The sequence below is a fragment of the Engraulis encrasicolus genome, chromosome 12, assembly GCF_034702125.1.
Source record: "Engraulis encrasicolus isolate BLACKSEA-1 chromosome 12, IST_EnEncr_1.0, whole genome shotgun sequence".
Classification (NCBI taxonomy): domain Eukaryota; kingdom Metazoa; phylum Chordata; class Actinopteri; order Clupeiformes; family Engraulidae; genus Engraulis; species Engraulis encrasicolus.
Window position 1 is genome coordinate 15,425,833 of NC_085868.1, and position 21,086 is coordinate 15,446,918.

General features: G+C 43.6%; 1 protein-coding gene across 1 annotated transcript in view; it reads right to left on the bottom strand.

Moving 5' to 3' along the window:
- opn4xa (opsin 4xa) overlaps positions 1 to 19,889 on the bottom strand; it is a 49,677-nt gene extending 29,788 nt beyond the window's left edge. Inside the window, exons 1-2 of the mRNA XM_063212554.1 lie at positions 19,824 to 19,889; positions 4,226 to 4,364 (exon numbers count right to left, since the gene is read on the bottom strand). Of these exons, the coding sequence (XP_063068624.1) occupies positions 4,226 to 4,362 (137 nt within the window). The 5' untranslated portion in view covers positions 4,363 to 4,364; positions 19,824 to 19,889. The remainder of the gene's footprint in view (positions 1 to 4,225; positions 4,365 to 19,823) is intronic.
- Between the last annotated feature and the right edge of the window lie 1,197 nt (positions 19,890 to 21,086).

Here is a 21,086-nt window from a genome sequence, read left to right on the forward strand (position 1 = left end):
TAACATTCAATGGATTCTCAGCCCTCATTCCCTTCTCTAATGTTATATGTAGTATATGGCCTATTAATGATGAAATGCTCATCAGCATTGAAAACGGGCATTCATTTCCACATGGTTTCACTTTCCCTCTGCCTCAAAGGCAGGGATGTTTACGACAAACACACAGAGAGGAACGCCATGTGCACATGTCACGACATGATGCCAATGAGTTTGTGGGGAGCGAAGCGGTTTCCAGCAGTCCCTGAGGACACTTGTGAAAGTCCTGATTTCATGAAGTTACAGTACATGACCTAAACAAACGGAAGGAAGGAAGTTACTTCATTTCCTTTGATGGATAATTTTTAGATCATGAAACACGGGTTCAAATGTCGGAATGAAGGCTTTGAGGTCTCTAAGAATAACTCCGACGTTATGTGATTGCAAACATTGAGACAGCTCCAACAAAAGAGATCATAGCCACATCTTTGATCAATAATGTATCCTAGTTTGACTATCTAACTAAAGCGTAACTGTGCCTTTTTAAGAATTCTTCATGTGTCCAAATGCTGTGACTGGTTAGCAGTGATGCAATATTAAGAAACCTGAACCCCGAAGCTAACATGCAATAGCCTACCTACCACATTTCGCCCTGCCATTCACAAAATCAAGTTTCAAGTCATAGGTGCGTGCGCTAAAACTCAGTGATAGTTGTTGTCTTTGGGTGTGTGGCCAATTAAAGTCACCAGATAGGGTAGCAAAAGACTCTTTGGTTTGTTCTGTTGACTAAAAAGTGTAGTCTCTTTGAGCAGGTGGGGAAGACCGAAACGACTCAACCACATCAACATTGCTATGACGTTACTGGGAGCCTTAATTAACATATTAAAACTTGGCCATTATAATATTGGTGACAAGGAGGTTATAACAGAGGCTCTTCGCAAAAGGGTTAATGTGCCACAGATGTGTTTCAGCCTAAAGCCATGCTCAGTATGTATCTAGATGTTCAAACTATGGCTACATAAAGAGTGTGGCCTTTTTCTACTCTATCATTCACAAAATCAACTCATTCTTACGGGCTCGTTAGCCAGGCAGAGGAGTCAGTTATGTGAAATGCTTGTCATGTACAATATGTTTAAGATAGGACAATGCACTCAGATTGATGAACAAGAAACAATGAAAATGTACATACATTTAAACACTTTAAAACATGATCTTCGCTTTGAAATGTCACCCCAGTCATGTATTCCCTGTGGCTGTATTCTCAACACAGACGGTTGCACCAATTAGTTGGTCTGACCAAAGAATAAGCCAGGTTTGTCAAAGACAAAACACGTACATCCGTCTCAAAATGGGTGCTGGTGAACTAGCAAAATCAAATAATAGCAAAAATAAAGTCCCAAACGTCACATTAAAATCAGAAAAATGGGCGCTGTAAAGAACTGGCTGGAAGAAATACAGTATATGAATAGATAGAGCAGTGTTTCTCAACCTTTCTTTAGGCGAGGTACCCTTTCAAATCATGAAAAATTTCAAGGCACCCCAAACCAACAAGCCGTAACATGGCATCGCATCCGATACCACACAAGCTTAGAAAAGTAACACATTTGGAGACGTCACACGACCTACGTTTGAAGTTGCAACTGACTGGGGTGACCTATATTTACTTAATGTGCGTAAATGGCAGATGAAAGATTCCACTGACTAGTATTAACTTATCAACTTAGACAAATATGTATTATATTACATAATTTATTTATCTGCCACGTTTCCACGGCACCCCTGTTGAGAAACACTGAGATAGAGCATGTGACAGGACTTTCAATTGTCTGGTTCGGAGACGTCCCGCCTCTGATCCTGAGATAATGTAATTTCTTAAACAGCATTAGAGGTTTTAGTAGCGTGTTAGAGAAAACCAGAAATCTTTTAAGGTTTTTAAAGGGTTTTTTTTAGTAACAACACACTCTTGTCTATCTCATTAGATACAATGGAATCAGGCCCGTTTCTAGAATTTTGGGGGCCCTAGGCAAAGGGGCTGTTGAGGGCCCGGGGGGGGGGGTGCTCTGGGAAGCCACGGCGCATGGGACCGCTTTTGGGTGGCACTTCAGTCATTCTCACATACCATTACAACAGAATGTCACAGAATCCATGTAAACCTAATAGAATGCAATCTACCTGTAGTTATTATAATATGGGCAAACCTGGACCTGAACCTGGGCAAATACAGCCCATTCAATTCAATAGTCTCATGATTTCATGAAGTAATGCTCTGTTGTGTAGGCCTATAGGCTATGTAACCTTGTCTATCTTAACATCACATGAGAGCATATGGCCCAATCAGGTTTTTTGACCCGACCAAAATCATGATCTGCATTGCCAATCACAAAGAATTAGGTCTAATCTTTCCAACCACTTTTAAAATCCAACAGAGGGTGCACCATTTGTGAAAAGAACTATTGACTCATAAAACAGCAGAACAGTCCAGAAACCCATGGCTAAGAAACTAATGAACAGTTGCAGGCACAGTGGCGGGTGATATTGGTAAGCAAGAATGCTGTGTGTTCCCCAGACGAGAATTCAGACAACCTCCCTCCTTCTGCTCAGTCATTTTTCTTGCACGCTGCGTTTCGTATTACATCATTCACCCCACAAAATGTTTGCATTGTAATAGGCTACCATTAGGCCTACAGCAACAACTCACATTAATGGCATTCAAAAATAACACATCACCGAAGCGCAATCATCATTCCAGAAAGGGTGTGTTCTTCTGGACCAGGTAATATTCTGGTAATAAATGAAGTCAAACCACGAACAGCGACCAAGGGACACTCAACCACCTGCGTTACTCCGTGATTGCAGTTGTGACAGGGGACAAATATTAACCCAGTGCCCTTACCTTAAACGTTGTCTTGACCGCGTATAATGTAGGCCTATCCCGAGCTTTCACTGTTATCCATGCGTTTCCGACCATAACCATCTTCCACGTTCACTTCCACCTTGTAATGCACATCATAGCTAATAGCAAGAGAGGGACTATTGTGCTACAATTTGGCGATTCCTCTCACTGTTATCAGAAATATTGCACATTTGACCACATCCAAAACAGTTCCGCTTCGACAAAAGGCGCGTTATTGAACAATCTCAAGACGTTTGCCCAGTTCTTGTTACAGCGGATTGTCAGTGCAATGTCACTGACCTGGGACAGTTTGATTGCAGTACAGTAATATGTTGTCTTCGATATAACTTGTATTATAAAAGCAACTGGCTTGAGCCAAAAGAATGTAAAGTAAACTGGCGTCTGTGCAACATCCTCTGAGAGAGATATTTTCGCTTTCTTTTCAGTTTGTATTGTGCATGATTCTGTCGCTGCCAACCAATTGGAAGGGGGGGCCCTTCAGCTGGGGGTATTTTGACTGTACTGTCGTTGGGCTTTTCGGCACTTGACCTCACGCTGTCGCTGATGCAAACCAAATTGAAGGGGGCCCCCTCGATCAGGGGGTATTCGGCAGGCGCTGTTGCTGCCCTCGCAGCAGAGCCGTTCATACAGATGACAGTAGCGTATTATAAAGCTATTTAAAATCGTCATTGCGGTTGAATACAAAACATGTCGTCGGTAACACTTTACTTTACGGATCGCTAATAAGGTGGTAATTTCATGTTAATTTCATAGTTATTTCATAGTTATTTCAGGGTAATAACTGTTTGTTTTTAGTAACAACAGCAAAATAACCATACAGTTTCCAGTGCATTGTGGTGACACCCTGATGAATCACAGCACGGTGACACTTTGTTGACACACACACACACACACACACACACACACACACACACACACACACACACACACACACACACACACACACACACACACACACACACACACACACACACACACACACACAATGCACTGGAAACTGTATGGTTATTTTGCTGTTGTTACTAAAAACAAACAGTTATTATCCTTAAATAACTATGAAATAACTATGAAATTAACACGAAATTACCACCTTATTAGCGATCCGTAAAGTAAAGTGTTACCATGTCGTCCATGGGGGCCCCTCCTACTCGGGGGCCCTAAGCAGCTGCCTACTTTGCTTACCTTAACGCAACGGGCCTGAGTGGAATAGCTGGTGAAACAGTCATGTGAAATCATGTGCTGGTGTTGCAATAACATCATGAATGTACTTGTACTTTTATGTTTGACATCTCAGGAGAATAAATTATAATTATAATCTGATAGTATTAGACCTACCTGAGGAAGGCGTAGATGACTAGAGCATTGCCTACGACTCCGACTGCTCCGATCACCACCACAAAGAATGCCACGATGTAGTGGGCCTGGTCTGGAACATCCACCTTCCGGAAGAATCCTCGGTCAAACGGATCCATGCCTGAGAAAGAAACAGAGGGCGATGGTGGGGCAAAGAAGTTACTTGTGTTTTGAAGGAGGAACAAAATTGATAGTGCATTCCTCAAATACCCAGTCAACACACACACACACGTACAAACATACACGCATGCGCACATGCACACATGCACGCACACGACTGTGAGCCTAGTCCTTTCGGTCTTTTTCTTTTTCGGTTTTACACAAGAGCACACAGTGTGCATATACCTCTCCATGTTTCTATGTCTCTGTCTCTGTCTCCAGCCGATGTGCAAGCATACAGAACCATACCCCTCTCTCATTCTTCATGCCTCTCTCTCTCTCTCTCTCTCTCTCTCTCTCTCTCTCTCTCTCTCTCTCTCTCTCTCTCTCTCTCTCCATTTACCCTCATCTGTACTTGTGCTCATTACTAACTTTCTTTGTCATTAACTATTGTATCTATCATCCATCTTCTCTCTCTTTCTCTCTCTCTCTCTCTCTCTCTCTCTCTCTCTCTCTCTCTCTCTCTCTCTCTCTCTCTCTCTCTCTCTCTCTCTCTCAAACCGTTCGTTTCCCAAATGCCAAATGCCATCTCTGAGATGAACTAATGGAAGGCAATCGCACAATCAACCATCTGAGTGAGACAATTAATCTGCACTGTTTAACCCATTGATGCCTAAAGTACCTGCAAAACATGCCTGCTGAATACCTAAGTCCTTGTTGGGAGAGTTGCCCTCAGCCTATAAAAAACTAAATATCTCAAGCCTCTGATACACATAAAAACATGAAATAAGGTTAAGAAAGCCTATTGCATTAGAATGTGTTCATTCAGCTGTAACATACCCACATTTTTATTTAAAAAAAGCTAAAATTTCAAGAGCCTGAATGCAGCGTATGTGTCTCCAGGCACCAAAGGTCAAACAACACTTACGAGTAATCCGGCTAAAATAAAAGACTCATCTCCAGTCATTTCAACACCTGTTGCACTTTTGTGCTTTTCATTTCTGCTATTCCCCCATCCCCCCCCCCCCCCTTTTTCTTCTTGCCCGTGCACGTATTTCCGAGTTAACGCTGAAGTGACCGCACAATTTTTTGGAAATAAGGTCATTTTAAGCTCATTTTACACACTTTTTACACCTTTTGTTAGACAATTGAGTTGTACCTTTCTCCTGCTCTCCCAGCCATGCTCCTAGTCTGGTGATGTTACTGCCAAGCTACAACAGCAATTATCATTGAATCTTATGGGACCAGTTGACCACCAGAGACGATTCTAGGATCAGATGGGGCCCCAGGCAAAAATGCAAAAGAATGAACATTTGAACCAAAATCGCCACTACTGTGGTAAAGTGTGGGCTGTTATTCACTATCTAGGGGCTTGGGGGCCCCAAGGGGCTGCCTGGCTTGCCTGGTGACAAGATGCGCCTCTGTTGACCGCTAGATGGTCCTATACTATTCAATTATATATGCTAGCCTGGAGATGGAATTTGTGTTGACACTGACAGACTAAAAGAAAACGTCTGGAAGTACGGGTGTAGCTAAACCGCACTCATGTAACTCAAGGGGAGGTGTCAAACGATCCTACTTCAAGAAATGCCCTTTACTCACACAAGGCTGTCCCAGTCCAAACGGTTTTCTGTCATCGTCATTCGATGGTGGAATAAGCTACCAGTTGCTACAAGAGCAACCTTCGAGAAGCTAGTGAAGACTCATCTCTTTTGAGAGAGCTTTTGAGAACTCTACTCACCTCTAATCATGGGTACTAACCTGGACTACATTGCATAGGTCCTCCACTATTTCCTGCTCTCTATCTGTTCTACAATAGGCCTACTTGTACACTGCTGTAGTCTGTACTGACCCCTTACTCTGTACTTGCTTGAATGTCCTCCTTGTAATGTAATGTAATGTAATGTAATGTAATGCAAAATGGTGCGGTGGCTCTTTAACTTTGCGTAAGTCCTTCGGTTTGGTAAGACCGTTATTGCTATTGTGATGTACTTGGCCCGAGGAGGGGGGTTAGTCCAGGCTGCCCTACTGTGCCAGGTCTGCTCCTTTCAGAAGAGTGGCACAGAGAGGGCTGGACTGGTAATCTGGCATACAGGGCATTTTCCCGGTGGGCTGACAGTCCCTTGGGGTCAATGCTGGTGTGTTTTGCTGTTGATGTTGATATTTTTGCAGTCTTCCATCACAATATCATAGAAAAACAGGGGGGGGGCTGGGGGGCAGCTGTGTGAGGGGCTGGTGTATGCCAAAAATGTTCGGGTCATTTTTTGATCCCGTCCCAACCCTACGCGCAGGGCAGGGGAAAGATGCAATAACCCACGTCAAGACCGATTTGTTCCACTAAATCTAGCTGGCCAAAAGCGCACAGTAAAAAATGCAGTTATAGAGTACTCTGGGACCAAATACACTAGCAGATGTTAAGTTAACTCTCTAAGTGTTGAACACTATTTTTTTTTTTTACTGTGCACTGTTCGACAGGAGCACTGCCTAACAGGAATAATGTGCCAACGATGCATATGAAATATGCTGCTTTTGTAGCATGTGCTATGATCCTAGGTGCTTTGGTTTCACTTATTGAGATGCCTACCAATGCCATGCCTTGCCAACGTGAAGTTGGAAAGGACAGACAGAGAGACATGCACATTAAAAAAGTATATGAGTGTTAATATAACTTTAAGAGTTGAAATTAAGGCTGCTCCAGATAACATTTTTTGTACTTTTTTGACAGTGTAACAACACTGGCTGCCTGCAGAGTTTTACACTGACCTCCACTGTAATGTCACTCTCCACAGAGCTATAAACACTATCTAGATTTAACTAGTTTAACTCTGAAATATTGACAAAATCAGTTTGACAAAAACAGTGACAAATAAGTTGTCAGTGGTGGGATGATGACTGATGGTTTGTTTTTAGCCATGGTGATGTAGAGTAGAGGCAGCTGTTAATGTATGAAGGGGCAGGCACAGATAGAGACAAGATGTTGATACACTGAAGAAATGGGAGTAATGTATGAACATGGGAAGGAGGGGAAAGACAACCACAAAAAGGGGAGTGAGTAAATAATTGAAAACAGTGACTAGCTAAATACAGAATGAGTCACTTGAAAGCATAGATGAATATACTACATGGACAGCGTGCATCTGTTGTGTTCCAATCAACCGTTTTGAACCATCTACGATTGATCTGTGAGGATTCTTCCACCCTACATTTCTGCATTCGTACCTTAGCAACGCTGACCACAAGTGCTGAGAGGGCGATGGTTGCGTTTGACTACCAATTGAAAGAATTGTAACTGTCAATCAACTCAACTAACAATGCTCATTGGTCATTTAACCGATTTTAATAACTCTCTAAAACAGTGTTTCCCAACCAGGGGTACGTGTACCACTAGGGGTACGCGAGCACACTGCAGGGGGTACTTGGAAAAATGAAATTTTAACAAATATATGGAGCTTAGTTACATTGGGATGGAGAAAGCAATATAAAACTTGATTTAGGCCCCAAACTTTTCCCCCTGCGCACCCCCTTTTACATTTCAATGTGGTTCGCGCACCCCCTAAGCAAATGTTGCACAGCCGCACATTTTGGGCAATCCTCATTTCCTATAGACCTGAGGTTTTTTTTTGCCATCATTAATGGAACTTGTTGCATAACAAGTCTAGGAGTTATAAATGACACTTCAGCTGGATCCTTCCAGCATACAATTCACCAAAAAACAATCACAAACTACGTAATGTTCCTTAATTTTTGTATAAAAACCCACATCTCAGCCATTGCTCTATTCAACTCGCGCACCCCCTTGTAGCAGGTCACGCACCCCAGTTTGGGAAACCCTGATTTAGGGGGTACACATGGCACAGCGAAAAAGGCTTGGGGGTACACAAGACAAAAAAGGTTGGGTGGGAAACACTGCTCTAAAATAAAGGGTCAGTATAAAAAAAAAATATTTGGCTTGTTTGAAACGGACGGAAACCACCGCTTGCATGAAATAGAAAAGACACAGGAAGAATTGGCCAGGGGATGCATTGTTTCAAAGCTCCCATAGAGAAAAAAATAATACATTCTTTACTGTTTAGCAATGCTAACAATGTATGTAACAATATGAAGCACACTGAACTGCAGGCTACAAAGAGGAGGGCACTTTTCAATGTCCTGCAGTTAGACAGTCAAATGTGCAGTGTTAATTTTACACAAAGGGAGGAGGCTCATCTTAACACTGTGAGGGTTTAATGCAAAGCTCTGAGTGTGAATTGAATTAACACAGAAATATTTTACTGTGCGTATCGTCCACAAGATGTAGTGTCAACATAACACAGACACCAAGCGGAAGAGAAATGTTTCACGGGTTAGTGCACCGGCCTTTATGCTAATCCATATCCAATCGCTCAGCCGGCACCCTCTTCCCCCTTTTTCTTTTCCTGTCCAGGGTCTTTGTTGGGGGGGGGATTCGGGTTGCATGGGCGCTGATTCCAGGTAGCAACCAGACAACAGCGCAGCCATTTCCAGGTAGCCCCCCCAGTGGTGCTGGTGACCTTTGTCTGACCCCACAACAGTTGACTGTCTCTTCACAGATCAATTGTACTGCTGGGAAAGGCACAGTTGAGTCAGAGTTCTCTTGCAGTACTCAATGTGTATGTATGAGTGGATGCACACACGGTGTTATGGCGTATTTCATAATAGGCTACTCTGTGATGTGTGTGTCAATCGGAATTACATCAGCAATACAATGTATGGAGAGGGTTTGGACTGATTTGGTGAAGTGGTGTCACCATCAGTATACAGTATGTGTTTATACGTAATTGTTTGTGTCAATTATACAGTACACAGCAATAAAGAAATATCCATCTGCATGGAGATATGACCAATCTCTTTCCACCACCTGACACCATTTTTAATGTATTATCCATCATTAAAAATTAGAACAATTTGATGGCTGCTTGATAATAAGCCAACAGAATGTTGAAAGAAGATATTGTATTGACCTCTGGCCTACATCTCTTGCGTCACGTTTTCTTTCATGCACGTGCGATCACCATGACGTTGACACATGCTCGGAGTTTGAAAGACAAAGCTCTCCTCCCCATGTGATGTGGCACATTGAAAAGTCGTTAATCAAAAAAGTCCACCATCCTGGTGCATACACCTCCTGTAAATATAGGGATATGGAGTAAAAATGCCAAAAGACTGAAGCATCGCATTGCGTTCTTATCACTGCACATGCTCCAAGCATTGCCAAAGAATTAAATCCTGGTCTTGCAAAATGGTATGTAGGCGATGTTACTGGTGTGTTTTTAAACTAGTCTTTGGATGCAATTGCCCCAGTGACTGCAAATACTTGACTACCTGACATAATTCACTCTGCAAATTCTACAAGCTGGGGATTATACAGAGCTAGCGACCGGAAGCTTGCAGCTTCAGGGGAGAAAAAAAGCCTTTTTGGTAAGAGGACTTGTCAACTTAAGTTGTAGTAGGAGGACTTACAGCAGCAACTCAATCCTGCACCGCATGTAGATGAGTTGTAATCTTAGACTCACTACAAATTCAACAGAAAGGGAACTGAAGGGAACTGCTCTGACTCCAGTGTACACAGAAAAAAATACAGAATTGTATTCAAAATTTTGAGAGTACTCTAGGACCCAATACACTCTAGAATGTGTTGGAATAGACTCTCTAAGTGTCGAATTGACACTGCATTTTTTTTTACTGTGCATATATGCAGTCATTGAAGATGACAGAAGAGCTGACACTGGTGACATGGTGAGGAACGAGTGGCAATGCCAAAGGCCACAAGTGTCGCTTCCACCCGTCACTGACCTCAGAACTTCACGCCACCGCCATCTTGTCATGTCACCTCCTCCATATGCCTCTGACTCCTTTGAACAAGAAAGACTTCAGCTCTCGCAGCAGCTGGAGAGCAAAGCTGGGACGATTTTCCCTTCGCAGACAAAAATCTACATTTATGTAATAGTATGTACAAAACATGCATTTCATATGATGTACAGTGCCTCAACAAACATTGACGAATAACAAGTCTGCAAAGTCCACAATGCAGTCACTGTGATCAACTTAACAAAACGAGTGTGTAACTCACATTCACATTAAGCTATATGAGATAGGGGTATAGAAAAAAATATGAGTTGAGTTGATTTTTCTGAAGGAAAGCAAATCGATTTGACTGGCAAACTCGCCTCGTGATTTGAATCGTTTAATTGCCCAGGCCTACAACAAGGAAGAAATGCTTAGAGGACGAAGACTGCTGTGGAGACCTTCGAGCGTGAAGGAGGGAAATGTTGGCGGCCTTTCTTCCTAATCCTACCGAAATCATCTGCCCAGCCAACTGGCTCAGGCCATCACCGGGAACAATCCAGAAAATCACCAGCCATATATGCCCAGACTATCTGCCTGTTCAGTAGCAATGGTGCATGACAGGCAAAAAAATAATCATCCTTTTGTGAACAAAGAGAGTTGCCAGCATCAGTCATGATAAAAAAATACAAAGTAGAGATTCAGAGACAAACAGTCGAGTATAACAGCGTGCCAAGCACTCTGAAAAACGGAAATACTTATAATATTTAATTATAGTGCATATTATTATTGTCATTATTATTATTATTATTATTATTATTATTATTATTATTATTATATGATGACATCCTTATGCATTTAAGAAATACTGTTACCGAAATTAGCTTGCAGTTCTTTGGGTACAGGGTATGGGTTTACAACACCTGAAGCAATGTGGGTTACAATGCCTTGCTCAAGGGCACTTCACATAATCTACTGGTTAGGGTGGGATTCGAACCTACAACCCTCTGATCATGAAACACACTCCCTAAACATTAGGGTTTGGCTGCCTTCTGTCCCGCCGCACTGCTCCTTTGAGACGCTGTTTCAGACTGCCCACTTGCATGAGTGAGGCATGAAATGCAATTTCCTTGTGTGCCGTGGAGTGCTGTGTCAGAATAACAATGGTGGCACAGGTGGGCTTTCACATTTTTTTTTCTCTCATATTATTGTTTAGAGACTGCTGCTGCTGGTGCTGTGGCTTGTTTATGCTTACGGTACAGTATAGTAACTGCCTCATGAAGGTGGTACAGCACACACCACAGTTGTACAGCATTGTCAAAATCTGTCTGAGTTGATTTGTACGAAGAAGCTTCCTGAACGCTCAGGAACTCACACTAGGGGTTCACAACAAAGCGACCTCATTAGCAAGAACAGTTCTGAGAGTCGGATAATCGCTGCCATACTGCCCCTTATTACGAAACACAGACAATAACTGTAATTGTCGAGGAAAAAGTGATTAAGCTAAGGGCACTGTGATTAAAAGTGGCACAGTCACGGAGCATATTGTAGCCGACTGTCCATTAAAAGGGCTGGCCTGGTACGGTAATCTGACATATTGGGTATTTCCCGGCGGGTGAAAGGTCTGCATTTCCTTACAGACTGGCGCACATGCCCATGCACATGCACATGCAGACTGGCACAAATGCCCGGGCCTTTTTGGTGCCAGAGCAGTTCGGTTCATTAAGGTGACAATCATAAGAGGATTTATTTCCCTTTGTTAATGTAATCGAATGGAAGGTCTCCTATGGATATCTCCCGTGTAGTCACGCAAGGCTGGTCTGGATGTCTGCTCTGCGCCCACTCGCTCGCTCAATAGGCGCCCATTCACGGACCTTATCCTCGACCTTCATCAGGGAAAAAATGAGGATGTTCTTGTGCATGTGTTTTGTCTGTCTGACGATTATGTCTGTGTGGTCCACTTACAAAAGGAAGGAAAGAGCATTTGTACAAAGACTTCTTTCCACATCTTTCCGGATGGAAATTGTGAATTGTAATTATTGAAGAGTGTGTAAAGACTGAAACAGGTCCCTGGCGTGGCCTAACGGAAGGGCACTGGGTTACTATGCAGGTGACCTGGGTTCAATTCCGGCCCGGATCATTTGCCAATCCTTCCCCGTTTCTGTCTTCCCACTCATTTCCTGTCTCTCCTCCACTGTTCTGTCAAAAATAAAAGTTTAAAAAGCCCCAAAAATATATATATTAAAAAAGATGACTGAAACAGGAGTTGACAACCAGGCATGTCATACTTTATAAAAAAAACTGCATACATGCAAAATCTGTCCGGATATCCAACCAACCCTGGGGTATCTAGTTATCTAATGGAGTGTACAGAATAAAACAAGAGTTGACAACCACTCGTACAAAAAAACGCAGATGTACATGCAAACTGTGTGGTGAACCTACTACCGGAAGGAAAGAGTACTTGTACAAAGACTCCCACATCTGCCCCGATAACAGCCTGGGTACATTGCAAATTGCAATTCTCGATTAGTCTGCACAGAATGAAATGTGAACTGACAGTCATTCATATAAAAACACAAACTCTGTCTCTATTGGGAGGAAAAGTACATTTGTACGTCTCGCACATCTTTGCCGATGTCCAGCGCAGCCTGAATTGTAATTGCGTAACAGTGCACAGTAAAAAATACAGTGTTAAGTCACTTAGAGAGTACTCTGGGACCAAATGCATTCTAGAAGATGTTAAATTGACTCTCTGAGTGTTGAATTAACACAGGAAAGTGTATTGTGTGTACTATCCAGGGGTTTGGCAACCATTCAGAAATGAAGAAAAATGCCTCATGCAATGTCGTGTAGGACATCTGGATATACTGCATGTTCTTTCCCTGCTATAAGAATGAGCCCTCCACGACAGTGCATGATGATGTGCATTGATTTCTCCCCATAGTATATCAACCCACACAGATACGCAATCACACACACGCGCACACACACACACACACACGCACACACACGCACACACACGCACACACACGCACGCGCACACACACGCACGCGCACACACACACACACACGCACACGCACACGCACACGCACACACCCACACGCGCGCGCACACACACACACACACACACACACACACACAGACACACACACACACACACACACACACACACACACACACACACACACACACACACACACACACACACACACACGCACGAAACATATTCACACAGTATATGCACCATGCACAAACACTACACAAGGCTGCAACTGAAAAGAAAAATTCTCGTATACGTAGACAAAGCGCTGTACCACATTCGACATAACATTGGAAGGAAATTCTCATTGCTACTCATGTGGCTCCAATGAACTTTATGTTCAGCCATAAAAAACATAACTTTTATATGTGAGGAACCTTGGTACAGTTAGGCTACAGTAAGTAAGAAGATGGACTTTATGGCATTTACAAGGCTGAACCCTACGACTTGTACTGTATGACCTGAACATATGAAGAAACTGACAATAAATCTGTCAGTCGGGACTTGGAAAAAAAATAATTTTCAAAAATAATTTTCTCGCTTCACTAAGTGATTCAGGTGCACAGAGTGCACTGAAACTAACATTTCCAGTCTACCGTTGTCATCCTTTCCGTCAAGTCTGCCAAGAGGTCATGCTCTCTATACAATGATCAACTCTAACTCTTATTGCACTTTCATGGCAAAAGACAAGACAATGTGTCTTAGTGTACTTCTTTTTAAAATAATGAAAATGTCTAATCCCCCACTCAAAGCTCAAAGATGGAAAATGCCAAAATATGAAATACTGTGAAAACTCAGTTCATATTCAGTGAATATTTAGGTATGGCATTAAAATGTTGGCTTTTGCAATGTAATGATAGCAGCAAACAACTTTCCTTACTCTTCCCCAGATTACAATTTTGAAAATACTCTGAATAAAAGCATCTGAAGTTACAAAAACACAGAATCTAGCCTCATACTTCCACAATGACTTGATAGCAACAGGTATTCACAACAACGGGCAATCCTTAGCCTTCCATATGATTCTCATTAGAAAATAAACAAGAGTTTGATTAAAAGCACCACTGCAGCATCGAGAACACATGCTCATCCCATGTAGTGTTTACAAAGACTATGTTATACAACCATGAACTTCCTTGAACAACACACCCCATCACAACCAGCACCACCGTCATGGATGTCTCTTCCCCTCTCTCTTTCAAACACACACATTCTCTCTCTCTCTCTCTCTCTCTCTCTCTCTCTCTCTCTCTCTCTCTCTCTCTCTCTCTCTCTCTCTCTCTCTCTCTCTCTCTCTCTCTCTCTCTCCCCCCCCCTACACACACACACACACACACACACACACACACACACACACACACACACACACACACCAAGGCATGACTTCCACCAGAGCCCCTCAATTAACAGCTCCAGGCGATGCTGCTGCAGCAGAAAACCCAAGACAAGACCTGGATGGAAGTTTCCGAGGCATACTTGATTGACTTTGGCACTTGTTTGTTCACCGTACCTGCCAGCAGAGTAGTCGTGCTGCTCCCCTTCCCCTGCTCCACCCGTGGCATGTCTGAAAAGGCTGCCATGTCTGACCGAACATCCAACCCACCGACTGACCAAACGACCAAATGGCTGTCCGACTGCGTAGCGGCCACCAAAGCAGGCAGAGCTCCTCCTAACTCCAGTGCGTCTGGCAGAGAGACTCAGTTTGAGTGAGATGCAACCCAACCCGCCTGCTCTCCTCTGCAGCCAGCAGCATCTCTTTCTCTCTCTCGCTCGCTCTCTCTCTCTCTCTCTCTCTTTTCTCTCTCCCTCTCCCTCTGTGTCTTTCTCTCTCTCTCTCTCTCTCTCTCTCTATCTCTCTCTCTTTTTTCTCTCTCTCCCTCTCCCTCTCCCTCTGTGTCTTTCTCTCTCTCTCTCTCTCTCTCTCTCTCTCTCTCTCTCTCTCTCTCTCTCTCTCTCTCTCTCTCCTCTTCTAATCCCCTACGCCAGGGTGGAGCCTCGTGTTTGTTAGCAGATTATAATTTATAGTCAGAGGGGGGTGTCAATCAAGCGCGAGGGAAAGAGCATCCCACAGGCTCCACAGAACCACCGGCAGCACCGCCACTACCAAAACAGGTCCGATTCTAGATTCTGGCCACAGCAGCGCTGAACTGAACTCCTCTCTCTCTTTCTCTCCCTCACTCTGCTTCTCTGATGCTTTGATTCTCCCCCTCTTGCTCTGTCCCTGCCTCTCTCAGTCTATACATCTTTTTCTGTATGTGCCTCTTTCTGTTCTTCTTTTTCATTGCCTCTCTCTCTTGACCTCTCTGCATCTCTCTGTTTTTTTTTCTCTCTCTCTCTCTCTCTCCGTTGACCACTCTCCCAGTCGAAGTCAGTTTTATTGTCATTTTTTTTACTTACACTGGACATATTGTACAAAGGAATTGAAATTACGTTTCCCACTCAGAGAGGTAGGACAGATAGTTACTTGCAAGACAAGCCATTCATTAATTAATGCATTAATTCATTCATTCATTCATTCGTTCTGTTTCTCTCTCTCTTTTCTCTATCTCTCCCCATCCCCCTCCTCTCTCTTCCCCGAGGCCTAGTTGGACTACCGCCGAGTCAAGTTCATCATCGATTTGCAATATTCTATTGTCACTTCCGATTCTTAACAGCCCATCATCCCGCATCAGTGAAGTGCGGAGCGGAGCTGAGGCATTCAGAGCGCATTTCCCTGAACAAACACAAACACAACACAACCCACAGACCAAACCAACGAACACACAGAGAGACAGGCAGAGTTATAGTGCCTCTGTTACAGTAACCAGGCTTGTTGCTCTTTGACAACTGACACAAGCGGTGCTATTCTCTGATCTTATAGTCGTCCCTGGGGTCAGGACTAAGGACGTCGAGCAAGGGGGGGGGGTGTATGGCAAATCGCAGTGAGGTGGAGTGCAGGACCCCCTTGTGTCATATGGTGTGTGTGTGTGTGTGGGGGGGGGGGGGGGGAGGCACGTCTCTGAAATCCCATCCTAAACCTCTTAGAGCTTCGACAGGAGAAGCTTGGAGGAGAGGAGAGGAGAGGTAAAGAGAGGCATGGAGAAGAGAAGAGAAGAGAAGAGAAGAGAAGAGAAGAGAAGAGAAGAGAAGAGAAGAGAAGAGAAGAGAAGAGAAGAGAAGAGAGGAGAGGAGAGGAGAGGAAAGGAGAGGAGAGGAAAGGAGAGGAGAGGAGAGAAGATAAGAGGAGAGCAGAGCAGAGGAGAGGAGAGGAGAGGAGAGGAGAGAAGAGGAGAGGAGAGAAGAGGAGAGCATGGGTTGTTTTGCTTGCCATCCCTGCCTGCCTTACTCCCCTGTGGGGCGGAAATCTTCTGAATGACATGGCTCTCATCAAGCGCAAAGTCTGTGTTTGCCCTTTTGCGCATTTACACCAGTGATCAAATAGGCAGCAGAAGGGAAATGACAGGAGTATGTGAGAGGCTTGCGGAATTGCACATTTGTATGAAGGATGTGTCTTAAAAAATACTGATGCATGTGGTATATGTGTGTGTACAAGTGGGTTATGTGTGTGAATGTTGTTGCTTTTTTATCTCTATGTTAAGATAATAAAGTGTGTGTGTGTGTGTGTGTGTCCAACACATGTGCCGTATAACAACCATGAATAATGTGTGTATATGCTACTAAATTAATTTCTTCTTCTAAATTTCCTCTGGGATCAATGAAGTGTCTTTCTATTTATCTCGCTGTGTGCACTGCATTACTGCATGCAAGGAGGACTTCTACTGAAGTGTGTGCTTGCGTCCGTGCACATTTGTGTGTGTGTGAAATGTAGGCCTACTGAGAGTAAAAACAATGATTACAGACAATAATGCAAAGCAAAGGTTAGAAAAATACTATATGTGGGTATAAGAAAGTGAAACGTGGTGTCATGCGTGTACGTACAGTGAGCAGACCATAAGAGAACCCATCTGCTAGTAGATTTTTGTCATGTTAATTCAACATGTAGGTGGGCGCTGTGGCGCAACGCGCTGAGCCCCCCAACATTTGGGCTTTCATGCCCATGGTAACCCCGGTTCGAGTCCGGACGGGATCATTTCCCAATGCTCCCCCATCTCTCTCTCCCACTCACTTCCTGTCAGCATCTCATACTATCCTGTCAATAAAGGCATAAAAAGTAATAATAAAAATTATAAAATTATAATTCAACATGTAGAGAGGACCAAGACGAGAAGAGTGTTAAATTCAAGTCAATGATTTTTAAAAGCACGTCACACATCAACATCCATGTGAACCTCTGATGACGACGGAAGTTACACCCTTGAAACGTGTCAGGGAAAGGAAAAAAAACCTAATATGTCTTATTAAACAAACGAAACTGAATGACTAGATTAAATTCAAGTCCCTCAGTGTTGAATTAACACTGCAGAAAGTGTGAGGAGCACGGTATCTCGGTGAACAGCCGGCAGAGCCGTGGGCTTAAGACCAAGCCCTTGCAGTTCCCACTACACCACACTCAGTCCTCAGAGAGCCGCTCACACTGTTAAAAGCCTGCCACCATATTTAACCTCACACATCTTAACAGGCCAAGCAGCTACACATTCCAACTTCTCCCTCCCCTCCTCCCCTCCCCTCCCCTCTCCTCTCCTCTCCTCTCCTCTCCTCTCCTCTCCTCTCCTCTCCATCTTGACAGGCCAAGCAGCCACGCATCCCACCTCTTCTCCTCTGACCTCTCTTCACCCACGTTCCACTCCTCACACCTTCTCTTAGCTCCTCTCTTCCAGCCTTGCTCCTCTCCTCTATACGTCTTCTCCTCTCCTCTGCCCACTGCTCTTGTCCTCTCTTCACCCCTCCTCTCCTCCTCCACCATCTCTGCTCCACTCATCCTTCCATGTCAGACATCCTCTCACATGCCACTTAAGCACACACATGGCCGTACAGTAAGGTCACACTAACATAGCAAATTGAGACGTAACAGGGTGATGACTAAGGCAGCTCATCTGTGATGAGGATTCTTAGTCATCCAGATTTGTTGATAGTCCACAAGGATGTGCCTAGTAATCAACTGAACAGTGTGTGGCTTGAAATTGCTTGCAATTTTCAAAAAGGCATCCAGTTACATGGTGGATTCAATAAGTGGTCGGTTACAACTCACTTTATCTGCTTTGATTATTCATCAAGGACTACGTTAATCACTCTTATCAGGGCTCTAAACTACCACCCCACCAACAGGACAAATTCTAATGAAAAATTATTTTGACTGATAGAAAAGATGGGGGTAAGTTTACTTTTGATAAAATTGTATCCATTCTTTGTCCTCCCAATGGTATAGAAATGGTATTTTGTCCAGGACAAACATGGCGAGATGATCATCTAAAAGCTTGCAACTTGCAAGATGTTAGCCACTTCCAACAAAATTCTACATGGGGGAAATTTGATTGAACATGTTTTGTTTTGGTCAAGAAAAGGGTCTGGTTGCATTTCTGATACAAAGTCTATGAGCACACTGGCTGGTGTTTAAAAAGTTAATTCATCCTTCTTACTCAGCAAGTCATATCAGATTAACTTCCTTCCCACAAAATGTTATTAATCATGTGTTGCTGTCACTAGTTGCATTTCATTCCTTAAGCATCTAGAAAATATGTCTTTACACTGCAGAAGAGAGACCTGCGTTGACCTTTTGACTAAGAGAAGCCTGTTTTGGTGTAGGCCTATCATTTAGCAGAGAGATGGAGAATCCTGATAAATGTATGGAAATGCATTTTCCGAGGAAAAGAAGGAAAAAAAACACACAAATTAAACACCACTGACTTGTCCTTGGACTGGTCGACCTTGACACAGTAGTCATAGCCAGCAAATCGCACCTCCTGGTAGGCAACTGTCACAACATTAAGATTCTCAATCTCAGGCTCTTTTCAACAGAGCCCTGAATCCCAGCTGCCAGGGCTTACACCACGCTCAGACGGGTCAGCGAATTTGGATTTTCTTTTGCGCCCTGTCTCTAAAGGGTATTACAAACACCCAGAAAGGCTTGGTCTTCACACTATCCTGCTGTTTTTGTCTGTAAGTCCTTTTTAGGTCATGTTCATGTCTGGGTGGGTTCTGATGATTGGCTATTTGATGCACTCAGAGGGAAAATGAAAAAAATACCATATGATGCCCCTGCTCAATGTTATCAGTCTAATAACAAAGCTTTACCTTGCTCCACATAGAAAATGCCCTCACAGTAAGCTTTGCCGCCAGGACCCACACATTCAGCACAAACACAGAGCAAAAGAGAGACAGAGAGAGACAGAGGGAGAGAGAGAGAGAGAGAGAGAGAGAGAGAGAGAGAGAGAGAGAGAGAGAGAGAGAGAGAGAGAGAGAGAGAGAGAGAGAGAGAGAGAGAGAGAGAGAGAGATGTTTCAATGGAGTATTAAAAAAATCCACACTGGATGATACAGAATAAAATGAAAACAAAAACTTCTGTACAATAAGTTATTTTTCCCTTCATTCACCACTACTGCATGAACAGCAATGTCCCGACTTTCATCATCTGTATAGGCTGTACCAGAAAGCTATTTCAATACAAGCCCTAAAATGTTGAAGAATAACTAAAACAAACGGGATCACATACAAATCCACGAAACACTTAACAGGTGTCATGATTTTTCCACACTTACCAGGAAGTAGGATGTCTAGCTTGACAGACGATCCCTCGGTACGTTTCTCAACCAGTCTCGTGCACAGAAACGGGTCTTATTCGAATGCCAGGATACGGACGTGGATAATCAACAAAGTCCTGTGCGAAGCTGTCCCTTTACGCGGACTGTGCCAACTTGTGCCTGTTGTCTGCGGTTAAGATGGTCGAAGCAGGAAGGAGAGGTGTGCAAAGTATGAGGCTTGGGGATGGACTCCCTCATCTGTTAGCATCGCACCGCTCGGCGCTTCATTCTCGTGCCTTGTTTCTCACTCTACCATGGGTGCACTGGCGCGCTCAGTCCGCTATCGCGTGCCACAGGCAGAAAGAGGTGGAGGAGTGCTACAGAGTGCTACAGAAAGGTGCCAAACTGCAGTTTGAGAAAAAAAAACAGAAAACAAAAACAAAAGAAAAAAACACGCCCATTCACTGATCACGCTGAACAGATGGTTATGTGAAAGTGGAAGTGTGTGTGTGCGCTGAGTGCGCTCCTTTGGTGAGAAGGGTGTTGCGCTTAGACACCCTGCAGGCATACCTGAAGGTTAGACTTGACAGGTCTGTGCACACACCCACTAAAGTGCAAGACGCCATAATAGGTGTTTAATCAAAATAAAGCACATTAAAGTAGCCTAATTGTTAATCAAACAATCAAACTGTGCTTCTTTTCAAGTTTTTGATGTTGGCCTTCAGGGTGCCCCGAAAAAAAGTTATATGTGTGTTTCAATGTGTAGGCCTAATAGGCTTCATAGATATCCCTTTCTTGTTGCATTACCTTAGCCTCGCCCGCCATACTTCTGCCAAAGGGGGGTCGGGGTTTGTCACTGCCTGAACCTAACAGGCAGTGACCAAACGGGGAAGTGATGACTGAAAATTCTATTACACTTTAAACAATTTTAATTAAAAAAATATGAATTCTAATAACTGGTACACCCTGCACATGTTTAAGAACTCTAGCTTATATGTTCAAGGCAAACAGTAGGCAACAGTCTTCATTGCCGTTGTTTAACTGCTCTTGAGATGGACACCAATCCAGGGCTGCGATTCTCAGAAGTGCAGTTGTTAGCCAGTTAGCGACTTGGGTGGGAAGTTGCATTGCAAATAACAAAGTAGCTAACATAGTTAACAACTATGGTTTCGAGAAATGCACCCCTGAAGTATAAATGATGCAGAGGCCCATTATTACTGCATAATAACACGGATACTCCACAGGCTCACTGCCACGGGACACAGTATTGTCTAGTGTAAT